Genomic DNA, 12,715 nt, shown 5'->3' on the forward strand with positions numbered 1-12,715 from the left:
GAGAAATTTAGCAGGCAGAAAATCTCAAGGGCTGGATGAAGGCTTAACTTGGCCATTCTGTCCTTTAAAGTGAACATTGAAAGGGGCTGAAAGTTATTGTGCAGAGCTTTTATTTTTGCTGTAAAGGGCAGAAATTGCTTGCAGATCATTGGCATGGCTTCGGTTTGTTGGCTAGGAGGAGACTTAGGTATGGATTCAGTGGTTTTGAAGAGAACTCTAAGGTTTTGACCATTTCTTGAAATCATGTTTGAGACATAGTAGCGGACAGCCAACTTAGGGATTCTTAAACTTCAGATCCAAGCATCCAATGGTTAAAATGATTTGTCTAGTTAAATCATACAGGTGAAAGCAAGGATCTAAAAGTGTCATGTGAAAATCTGCCTTGAAACGTGGCTAAAACGTGACAATGTAAGATGGAGCCGGACAACCACAGCACCAAAGCATGTACAATCATACAGATGAAAACTATGAGTCAGAGCTGGAGGGACTCAAAGGACCTTCAGCTGGTGTTTGTCTCTGTGTGGACGGACTTGATGTGAGCTAATTCTTCATGATTCCTCCACAGAGTCCACCAGGAGAGCTCAGAGGTTCCCAGTGCTCAGTCTGCCCAGCAGCATCAAACTCACCTGGACTCCATATTTATGGTCTGTACATGAACAACAGCTGCTTTCACATCTGTTCTGTTCACAATAATCTCCACGCTGCACTTTTTAGACCAGTGGACCGTCAGTCTGTCCAACATGGATCTGATGTTTGCTTCCATCATTTCACTTTGTGTCATTCATATCATCTTCTGTTCCAGCTGCTGGAGGAGAACATTGTCTCTTTTGTGAGGAACGAGCTAAAGAAGATCAAGATGGTTCTGAGTTCAGATGACCCAGAATGCTTAGAGAGTCAGGGGGAGGATGAGGAGGTGTTGGATGGTGAGGATGCAGAGCAGAGGAGGAGCAGCAGAGAGGCATTTCTGAAGATCACGCAGCACTTCCTGAGGAGAATGAAGGAGGAGGAGCTGGCTGAGCGTCTGCAGAGCAGTAAGAGGATTTCTCTAAAGGTTTAACTGCTGGATCAGTGGAACATTCACTGTGTCTCAACAGATGGACCAAAATATGTTTATATGAACATTCTGTAGGGAAACTAAATTGTCATGTACTTGAATCACTTATTGATCTTATTTGTTGTGTATTTGTTCAGGAAGTCCTGCTCCAGGTTATCAAGGTAAACTCAAAACTAACCTGAAGAAGAAGTTCCAGTGTGTGTTTGAGGGGATCGCTAAAGCAGGAAAGCGAACCCTCCTGAATCAGATCTACACAGAGCTCTTCATCACAGAGGGAGGGACTGGGCAGGTCAATGAAGAACATGAGGTCAGACAGATTGAAACAGCATCCAGGAAACCACACGGACCAGAAACCACAATCAGACAAGAAGACATCTTTAAACCACCTGGACGAGATGAACCAATCAGAACAGTGATGACAAAGGGAGTGGCTGGCATCGGGAAGACGGTCTTAACACAGAAGTTCACTCTGGACTGGGCTGAAGACAAAGCCCACCAGGACATACAGTTCATGTTTCCATTCACTTTCAGAGAGCTGAATGTGCTGAGAGAGAAAAAGTTCAGCTTGGTGGAACTTGTTCATCACTTCTTTCCTGAAACCAAAGAAGCAGGAATCTGCAGGTTTGAAGAGTTCAGGGTTTTGTTCATCCTTGACGGTCTGGATGAGTATCGACTTCCTCTGGACTTCCACAACAATGAGATCCTGACTGATGCTACAAAGTCCACCTCAGTGGATGTGCTGCTGACAAACCTCATCAGGAGGAACCTGCTTCCCTCTGCTCGCCTCTGGATAACCACACGACCTGCAGCAGCCAATCAGATCCCTCCTGAGTGTGTTGACATGGTGACAGAGGTCAGAGGGTTCACTGACCCAATGAAGGAGGAGTACTTCAAGAAAAGGTTCAGAGACAAGAAGCAGGCCAGCAGAATTATCTCCCACATCAAGACATCACGAAGCCTCCACATCATGTGCCACATCCCGGTCTTCTGCTGGATCACTGCTACAGTTCTGGAGGATGTGATGAAGACCAGAGAAGAAGGAGAGCTGCCCAAGACCCTGACTCAGATGTACATCCACTTCCTGGTGGTTCAGTCCAAACTGAAGAACATGAAGTATGATGGAGGAGCTGAGTCAGATCCTCAGTGGACTCCAGAGACCAAGGAGATGATTGAGTCTCTGGGAAAACTGGCTTTTGAGCAGCTGCAGAAAGGAAACCTGATCTTCTACGAATCAGACCTGACAGAGTGTGGCATCGATATCAGAGCAGCCTCAGTGTACTCAGGAGTGTTCACACAGATCTTCAAAGAGGAGAGAGGACTGTACCAGGACAAGGTCTTCTGCTTCGTCCATCTGAGTGTTCAGGAGTTTCTGGCTGCTCTTCATGTCCATCTGACCTTCATCAAGTCTGGAGTCAATTTGATGTCAGAAGAACAAACAACCAACTATGAGTCTGCAGAGACACACTTCTACCAGAGTGCAGTGGACAAGGCCTTACAGAGTCCAAATGGACACCTGGACTTGTTCCTCCGCTTCCTTGTGGGTCTTTCGCTGCAGACCAATCAGACTCTCCTACGAGGGCTGCTGACACAGACAGGAAGTGGCTCAAAAAACAGTCAGGTTGCAGTGGAGTGCATCAAGATGAGGATTGAAGAGACTCCCTCTGCAGAGCGAAGCATCAATCTGTTCCACTGTCTGAATGAACTGAATGATCGTTCTCTAGTGGAGAAGATCCAGCAGTCCTTGAGTTCAGGAAAACTCTCCACAGATGAACTGTCTCCTGCTCAGTGGTCAGCTCTGGTCTTCATCTTAATGTCATCAGAAAAAGATCTGGACGTGTTTGACCTGAAGAAATTCTCTGCTTCAGAGGAGGCTCTTCTGAGGCTGCTGCCAGTGGTCAAAGCCTCCAACAAAGCTCTGTAAGTACAGAGATAGTGAAGTTTCTTCATCAATAAGTACTCTGATACCTAACTGACTGTTTGCTTCCTTCCTGTTGTCTCTTCAGACTGAGTGGCTGTAACCTCTCAGAGAGAAGCTGTGAAATTCTGTCCTCAGTCCTCAGATCCCAGTCCTCCAGTCTGAGAGAGCTGGACCTTAGTGACAACAACCTGCGGGATTTAGGAGTGAAGCTGCTGTCTGCTGGACTGGAGAGTCCACACTGTGCACTGGAAACTCTCAGGTCAGGATTCAATAACCCATTGAACTGATGACCAATTAAAATCTGAATAATATTTGTTTTGTAGGGGGAAGTGTCTTCTGTGTATCTCATTTGCAGTCGTTAAATTGGGGTACCTCTTTCCTTTGGAAGTACAATTTTGAAGTAGTAGGCCTACTATCTGCCATCAACTCATCACTGCAGCAACAGATGAAAGGGCTTTGCCAGCTTTCTTTGTTGTGTGGTTTCAGACAAAATTGCAGGATGGACCAACTGTACTTCAAGGTTTCCCACAAACATGATAGTGGCAGGACAGGTTGGATCAGACAGTGGTGTTTCTGTGGTCCTCTGATGTTTCAGAGTCTTTGGGCAAATCCTGCCAGGTCGTCAGGCCTGAATCTGATGAATCTTGATCTGTCAGAACTGGGTTGGATAGTAGTGCTTGGAACTTTCTTAACTAAACTCGTTAAGAAAGTTTCCAAATAATCTGAATAGCCAGTCGATACTACCTTTGAAGTGACTATCAAAGCAAGGTTTACTGGAGTATCAAAGTTGAATCGAAAGAAATTGGCTTAGTTTTCACTGATGTAGGCTGGAGACACAAGAATGCAAGAAAAACTATAGAGAAACTGAGACCAGGAGACATGCAGTGAGCAAAGGTTAACACAGCGAAAGTATGACGTAAAAGAAGAAGCTCCGAAAAAGAAGAGCTACAAAAACCAAAAAAAAATACATACCAAGATAACAAGATGAAAAAAGAAGAGTGTACACAAGGTAAGACGGATATGACAAAAACAGAAAACACCACACACCAAGTCTGACAGTTTTATTAGTTAAATGGGCATTTTGGAGGTGAAAGGAGATCCTTGGTGCTCAGACTATAATAGGCCTCCAACTTATTAAATTTTATTGGTTTAAGAGAAATGGGACTGCTCCTATTTCATGAAATTATCTAATTTGACATGCACAACAGCACATACTTTCATCACGATCATCAATCAACAAAGATTTAAACAATCAAATTATATATAATAATGTTTAATCAGCGGCTGGAAACCTCAGACTGTTTGATCCAGCCCACGGGGCGAATCATGAGCACAAAGCTAACTAATTCATTGATTGGCAACAAACATTATACCTGTGGCACATTGATTCTAAACATTATCATGGTAGCGTTTCACTGTTAGCATGTTAGCACGCTGCAGTGACCATCTAACTCAAAGTGCCACTGTGCCAAAGCACAGCTAACACAGACTGTTTAACATTTAGATCACAATGACATGGTCACTGCTAACACGTTGATTCAGACCCCGTTTATACGAAGACGATTGCGAATGAAAACGACAAAATATTTTATCAGAAGTGCCTTTCGTTTACATGGCGACGGCGCCGTCGAGGTCTGAAACCGCAAAAATCTGAAGACGCCTTCCAGAGTGCAGAGTTTTGAAGACGACTCGGGTTGCGTCTCCGTCTAAACGGCAAGAAGCGCAAAACCACGTCGCGTCACGTCACGTCGCATAGCAACTACACCTTACGTCACACTCAACGCGCCAAGCCGGTAAAACAACAACAAACAATATGTCTGACTACGTGGATCCCACCGATGTTCAAGCTGTGTTAGCAGCTGTAGTCAACATACAAGAGTCATTTCAACAATTGTGTAGAATGTATACGGATACTATAGGTGAACAGAGACGTGTATACAATTACATGTGTCAAATTGGATGCCCCAACACGTCGTAGGCGCTCTATCACAGTACCACCCTGCGGCCTGGCATGCATATCCAATCGAATTCGCCCACTTTTGCGTCTTCGTATAAACAAACAATTCCTGCTGAGAACGCTCGTCTAAACGCGGATAAAAAATTGAAGACGACACGCCACTTTTGCGTCTTCTGTTTTCATCGCCTCCGTATAAACGTAGCATCAGCCATTGTATTTACTCATCTCATCTTCATCCGCTTATCCGGGGTCGGGTCATGGGGGCAACAACTTCAGCAGGGGGCCCCAAACTTCCCTTTCCCGTTGTATTTACTGAGGTATTTATTTGGACACAGTTTCTTCTTGATTTGACGGACACAGCAGGACCCTCAGATGATCTTCCATGTGTGTTGTTGTGTGTTTGCAGGCTGTCAGGCTGTCTGATCACAGAGGAAGGCTGTGCTTCTCTGGCCTCAGCTCTGACCTCCAACCCCTCCCATCTGAGAGAGCTGGACCTGAGCTACAATCATCCAGGAGACTCAGGAGTGAAGCTGCTGTCTGCTGGACTGGCGGATCCATACTGCAGCCTGGACACTCTCAGGTATGAAGAGGCTGCTGCAGCCACAGTCAGTCAGTGTGAAGGAGGAGGAAGAGCTGGAAACATGTTGTCTGTCATTTTGGTTGATGGTGGACGTGAGTGAGACATGAACAATCATACATGTAGGAAACCTTTGTCCTTTGATCACAACACAAACACTGGTTGAACATGAAAAGGACATATTTGTGTTGGAGGTCTCAAGGAGACCATCTCTAGGAACAAACATGATAATGACCTGTTGGTCATAATTGATGCAGTTTGGACAGATCTCTGCATGGAAAAAGAACTGTCTGTCAGTTTGACAAATGTCCTTTTTGTCCTCTGAACTGGAATTTAATCATTTTTATCTCTGTACAGAGATATCTCCAGTACATATTTAATCTAGCTTGGCACAGCAATTGGATGCTCAGGGAAACAGCTGGCCTAGGTCCATTAACAGAGGAAAAGTAAACCTTCCAGTAACTCCAAAGCAGTTCTATTTACTTAAATCTGTGCTCAAACTTAACCACAGGACATGACAGGACTTTTGAGATTGTACATTTAAGTATATTTTGCCAAGTGTTGGACTGTTCCATGAACAGCGTGGAACAATCATCTTCACAGACAAAAAAGAGGTGTAAGTAGGGCCAAGTGGCGTTGGAGCTGAAAAGTTGAGGGCTGGACAACGGTTTAGTGGGAGAACTTAGATAGACAGCCTGAGGTCTCCCCAGCTGAATGCCCAGAGGGTAAAACAGATGAACAGAGTGCGTGTGAAGGGCAACCATGAGGTAGCGCCAACAAGGCATCAGCTGGGGTGCAAACTTGGAACCAGGAGCAGGTGTTGGCTGACTCAGGAACAGACTCATGAACATAAGGGATTCCAGCCAACTCAACAACTGGAGAGATTCTGTCTGCGTTGCTGGGCAGTAGGTGGGTCGCTGTCAGTGTCTGAGCAGAGCTGAAGAGGTTTAGGGGCAGCAGGGAGAAGCAGGCCGGATCAACATATTGTGTTTGTGTGTGTGAGAGTGATGTAACATCCATGTTTGCATGCTGAAAGAGGAGGTGCTGCTCTGACCTTCCTCCTCCTTTCAGGGTGGAGCCTGCTGGAGTCCAGTGGTTGGGACCAGGTCTGAGGAAGTGTAAGTGTGTCTTTGATTTGACTGATGAAAACAAAGCAGAGCACATTCAGCCATCTTCAAACTGTGACATCACTCATTCACATCTCTAATGTCATCATCAAACTGTCCATCAATCAACAGATGATGGATCAATAACTGCAGCTGTTTTCTTCTTCTTCTCTCCATCAGATTCCCGTGAACTCAAACTGGACACAAACACAGTGAACAGAAACATCAAACTGTCTGACAACAACAGGAAGGCGAAGTATGTCGGTGAGGATCAGTCATATCCTGATCATCCAGACAGGTTTGACCGGTGTCCTCAGCTGCTGTGTGGAACTGGTCTGACTGGTCGCTGTTACTGGGAGGTCGAGTGGACAGGAAGAGTTTCGATATCAGTGAGTTACAGAAGAATCAGAAGGAAAGGAGACAGTGATGATTGTGTGTTTGGAGAGAATGATCAGTCCTGGAGACTGATCTGCGCTGATGGTGGTCGTTACTATGTCTGGCACAATAACAGTAGAACATCCATCTCCTCCTCCTCCTCCTCTGCCTCTAACAAAATAGGAGTGTATGTGGACTGGCCTGCTGGCACTCTGTCCTTCTACAGAGTCTCCTCTGACTCACTGATCCACCTCCACACCTTCAACACCACATTCATTGAACCGCTTTATCCTGGCTTTGGGTTTGGATTCTTGGCTGGTTCCTCAGTGTCTCTGTGTCCTCTGTAGGAGGGAGAGTCTCCTCCTGTTGGAGAAACACTGCTGAACAGATCAGTTGAGTCTGTGCAACGTATGTTCTCAGCCCTAAAAGCCATACAAAATAAAGAAGCAGTACAGATTGGCACAAAACAGCCTTGAGCAGTTCCAGCAAGCAGTGGTTGCTGACAAAAGCCAGTCTCTTCTGGACTTTGTTGTGGTCCAGATATACCTTCAGAATACAGAAGGTATACGACTGTGTCTGGTAAACATTATAGTTGTATATTTGATCATTTGCATTCATTGCCAAACTGAAGATGCAAAGCAGAACAACCCAAGAAAATGAACAGGCAAGTCTAGCGTGATTCAATTACAAAACCATGAAGGAGACATTAAGAAAAGTCTTAAACTAAATATACCAGAATCCAGACAGCCAGGAGCTCCACAACACTATTAAAAAACAAACACTATTGGAACACACTGAGAGCAAAAAAGAACATTACATACAAAACCAATCACAATTACAGCTGTGAATCAGGGCCATTTTGAGGAGGAAGAAGAAGATACCATGTGACTATCATGCTTGGGTCAGGAGCATTACACCAAATTAATCACACCTGTGCGTGCAACGTCACAAGCTACACACTACATGCATGCATGTCGTGCATCCACGCACTCACTCTTTCTACTGACAGGGACGAGAAAAATGGTCCACGGTCAAGTGACAGTGAATTGTAAAAGGTTCACTTTCACTGTCACCATGTAATAACAACATAACAATTAAGTCACAAGGCAACTGAGTTGGCACAACCTGCAGGTCAACAAACTGTGCAGAGGAATGGTCAGAAATATCCTAGTAAAACAACAGAACTCAGTTTAGTTCAATCATTTTATTGTCAGCAATTGATAAAAACGCAAACAAAATCTCTCCCAGGTTTAATGACGACAACAACAAAAACCCCAAGACATACCAGAGCATGGGCCCTTGCTATAAACAAAAGGGGGACCAGACAGGGAAGGGAAAATTAAAACAAAACTCGGCATCAGCTGCAACCCCAAGAAGACAGAAGAGGGGACAGGTTCAACCTATAAAACCTGATGAAGGTTAATGAGGATGTCCAGCCAGCAGCATTGCACACATACTTTAAGGGTGCACCCCGAAGCAGCGCCCATGAAGTGGCCATTCCCCTTGTTGACTGCTTCACAAGCCTTGAGAGGGGAATCTGCTCCTGCATACCCGTCGGCAAGGGCGATGAGATCCACAATCGAATGGGCAAGACACTGCTTTGAAACAGGCCTGCCCAATGTGGGTCCTCAAAATGACAGAAAAAGCATATCTAATGTGTGGAAGGATCCACAGAACCTGAAGGCCCTCACAGAGCACAAGTTGTGAAGGTTTTCAGCCTCTGTAGAAGGATGTGACAGAGGATAAAAAGCTTCCAGCACAAGATGCCTTTAGACAGAATTCTTACGCCAGACCTTAGGCTGAAAAGTGGGGTTTGGTAGACGGTGCACAATGCTGTCCCCAAACCTGAGTGCTCTGCTAACTCACCTGCTTGGCTGCAACAATAGCCAAGAGACTGTTTCCCAGCAAAGAAGCTGGAGGTCAGAACTGGACAGGGATTCAAAAGGGGGCAGACCAAAAGCCTTGAGAACTACCTGGAGGTCCCAGGAGGGCACCGGAAGCTTCCGGGATGGGCGACTCTGCCTCACCACTCTTAAAAATTGTACAGCCAGGGAACAAGCCATCAGATTTGTCATGAACAATCGACTGTTGAAAGTTACCCCTGGTCGTGGATTCTACCCCACTCAGGGCAAAAGCAGTTCAAGAGGAATGACGGCATTCCAGAGACATGACAAGTTCAGGGATCTTTCCCATGACAATAGTATGACAGTCATCCCTGAACATGTTTCACTTACCACCAGGGCTGGACTGGGACCAAAAAATGGCCATGACGGCCCACCATGATTATTTATATGATATGTGGAGGCACACGACATACCAGAGCATATATGCGCACATTGTGTTGTTTCAAAAGTTAAAATAAAGCACAGTAGCCTACATGGAAGAGAGTAACCATGCTAAAAAATATATACGTTCTTTCACTACTCACAGAGACTTTCATCTTGGGAGAGATGCCACAATTCCCGAAGTGAAAGTGGTTACCAAAGAAACACTGTGATGTTTTTAGACTAGTGTAATGTAGTGAAATTTACAAATACAAATAAGACAACTGGGCATACAGGAAGACCATACATCCATGTAAAAGAAAGAGCTCCTCACAGTGGCACCTTTAAGCATGAAAAACAAAGAGAGAGAGAGAGAGAGAGAGAGAGAGAGAGAGAGAAATGCAGAGACAGGCAGACAAACGAAAGGGAGAGCAGGGATCAGTGAAGGTACAGTTTAAATAATACACTGAACAAAAATATGAACGCAACACTTTTGTATTTGCTCCCATTTTTCATGAGCTGAACTCAAAGATCTAAAACATTTCCTATAGACACAAAAGACCATTTCTCTCAAATATTGTTCACACACACACACACACACACACACACACACACACACACACCGCCCTCCGCTCTCCCTTTTTTCTGCTAACATTTCGGCTACTTCTTACTGGACTGACAGTAGCTATTCTGACCTCCTTAATCTGTCCCTGCTGGATGATGTCTCTCTCCTCCTCCTCCTCCTCCTCCTCCTCCTCCTCCTCCTCCGAATCAACCTGAATAGTTGCTTGTCCTTCCTCTGTTTTACGACTCTCTTGCACATTAGAGCTGTGTGCCTCTCCGACAGCCTTTGCACCAGGGACTGCTTTTGCACTTGATGTCGACGGCCCTGCTGCTGCAGCACTCTTGTGCTTTTGTGGTTTAGGCCTATCCATTTCCACAGACGGACACTCACTTCTCTCCTACTCCGGTCGAACTCCAACGGCAAAATTTGATAACCTTGCCTGGAGGGGAGGGCTGAGAGATTTCATTGGACTAAACCATTGTCCTTCAAGAAAATCAACCAATGGACCGCGTTTTGTGTCTCAAATACCATTGCGGCCAATAAAAAAAAAAAAAATCTAACTTTTTTAAAATTAAATTATGACAGCCCCAGCCCAAAAACGTGCGTCGGCCCACCGGGTATTGCCCGGTACGCCCGATGGCCTGTCCATGCCTGCTTACCACCCCGAACAGTTCTGCAGAACAGGGTCACTGGAGACTTCCACGCCTGCACAAGATATATGTGATGTGCAGCAGGTGACGTCACACCCACAGGTGTGATTGATTTGGTCTCATGGTTGTGATCACATGGTTACAGGATCGCTGAAATCAAATATAAAAGGCTGACCTGGTGTAGCTGAAGCCTGCATGATTTTCCCAACCACTAGGGGGCATCAGAAACTGCTACTTATGACATGCACCAAAGTAAAACAGGGCTACGGAAGCCCCTAAGGACAGCTCATAGTTCAACTGAATGAACATCTGGAGAAGCATTTTGAGCAAGAAGAAGAAGAAGATGGGCAAGATGAGAGAGGAAGAAAGAAAAAAGGAAAGGGGGAAGAGGAGGAGACAAGTAATGAATACATGAGGGTCCATCAAAACTGCCTGGACCATAAATATGGGAACTTCTTCAATTAAAAAAATCTTTATTTATTTATTTATTTATAGTTTCACATACATGGGTACAAAAAAACGAGACGGGAATATTGAAGTGAGTGTGCGGTCGAAACCTGTTATGGCTTGATGAAAACACCCAAAAGACATGCAAAATGTAAAATACAAACAGACACAATCAGCAATACATATTAAATCTTAGTGTTCAAGAAGTACACACAGAAAGTAAGTGAAGAATTACCGTCTAAACATACAGAGAAACAAGAGTAATTCACATGACGATCAACAGTTTAGAAAGATGATCATTGCTGTTTGAAAACCAACCTGTTCTCTCCAAGAGTTTATCGTCAGTCAGAAGCTAAATAACGTGGAAACTTTTCTTTCTTCATGATGAATATGAAGTGTAGTTTGCTCATTGTCACATTTCTTCCTGCAAATAACATGAAATTAGACTTCTCGACATTTAATGACAACGTATTAGCTTGAAGCCATATTGAGTAAGAGGATCATGGTTTTTGTTCTATCGTGAGCGTTGTTAAATCTCTGAGACAAAGAGGTTGGATTCGCCCACAAAGAGCAATGAGAACGATGCATCAAACACTGCAGCAAGATCATTTATGTACGTTAGTAATAACAAAGGTCCTAATATGGATAATTGAGGTGCATCATATTGCATGATATTTCCTTTGGACTCATGACCATTGAAAAACCTAAATGAAGGACAGTTACTGAGCCACTGATGAGCATTTCCATTGAAGTCATGTCTGTACAGTTCTGAAAGCAAAATACATGACTGACAGTATCAAATGCTTCCACAGCAGTGTTCACTGTTGTCGAAAGCTGTATATGATATATCTTAAATTCTAAATGTGATGTGTAAGTTGAATGATTTTTATGGAATCCAGACTGATGATTATGGAGAAAATAAGTGTTCCAGGATTCTTTTATACTATACTTTTATACTTTCCTTGTTTTTTTTTTTGTTTTTTTTGTTTTTTTTTGAAAACATGACAGTGTTGAATTTGAACAATAGTTTGAAAAAGTTCCCCTGAAACATGTTTTAAATGGTGGAAAAACTTGATTTGGGAGGTGCAAACCCCTCATGATGTGGATGTGACCTTGTCTATTCTTTGAAGTCATGTGTCTGACCTCAACACAGCACAATGCCTGTGCAGTCATTGGCATATTTATTCTGCTCCAATCAGACTGCAAAGCTAAAAAAACCAAATGCCAAGTTCACCCTATGACTAAAGCAAACACCAGGGCTGCGTGTGAAGGCAAATTACAAACTAGTGTCAAGCGTCACAGGATGAAATCTGCTGCCCAGTGGATACGTGATGATTCAACAGAAAATCGTCCTTTATTTATTTCCATTTGGAACTTCTTTTCAATCACTTCAAACCTTCGCCTTGAAAAAAAGACTTTTTAATGCCACCAGCTCTCGCAACATGCCTCAAGTGTTTTATTTTTGTGCTTGTTGTTTGTATCTTAACTGTTTTGTGCTTTCTTCCTTTTCATTTTGTATTATTTCATTGTCTGATTGTATTTGCCATGTTTCAGTCCTGTTGTATAAATAAAGTAGATTATTATTATTGTTGTTGTTGTTATTCTCAGCAAGTTTAGTATCTGTGAGAGTATTATGTTATTATACTTTGACTTGTCCATATACTGCATAAAAATACGTTTTGCTGACATTTTGCTTTTGTGCTGTTTACTGTTACTTTACTTTGTGGCATTTCTATGTTTACTTGAGTGAACGATCTGGATATTTTTATTTTAATTCTTGACGAAGAGACATGAGCCGAAAA

General features: G+C 43.8%; 1 protein-coding gene across 2 annotated transcripts in view; it reads left to right on the forward strand.

Annotated features, from left to right (window-relative positions):
• LOC143315813 (NLR family CARD domain-containing protein 3-like) overlaps positions 1 to 12,715 on the forward strand; it is a 104,317-nt gene that overhangs the window by 6,665 nt on the left and 84,937 nt on the right. The window contains exons 6-12 of one of the 2 annotated variants that reach the window (XM_076723282.1): positions 566 to 644; positions 803 to 1,031; positions 1,192 to 2,971; positions 3,058 to 3,231; positions 5,336 to 5,509; positions 6,578 to 6,624; positions 6,793 to 12,499. The exons of the other annotated variant lie outside the window; for it this stretch is intronic. Coding sequence (XP_076579397.1) covers positions 566 to 644; positions 803 to 1,031; positions 1,192 to 2,971; positions 3,058 to 3,231; positions 5,336 to 5,509; positions 6,578 to 6,624; positions 6,793 to 7,334 — 3,025 coding nt within the window. The 3' untranslated portion in view covers positions 7,335 to 12,499. Of the gene's footprint in view, positions 1 to 565; positions 645 to 802; positions 1,032 to 1,191; positions 2,972 to 3,057; positions 3,232 to 5,335; positions 5,510 to 6,577; positions 6,625 to 6,792; positions 12,500 to 12,715 lie in introns of those variants that run through there. 2 annotated transcript variants of the gene reach the window in all.

This window comes from Chaetodon auriga, chromosome 23, assembly GCF_051107435.1.
Source record: "Chaetodon auriga isolate fChaAug3 chromosome 23, fChaAug3.hap1, whole genome shotgun sequence".
NCBI classification, from domain to species: Eukaryota; Metazoa; Chordata; class Actinopteri; order Chaetodontiformes; family Chaetodontidae; genus Chaetodon; species Chaetodon auriga.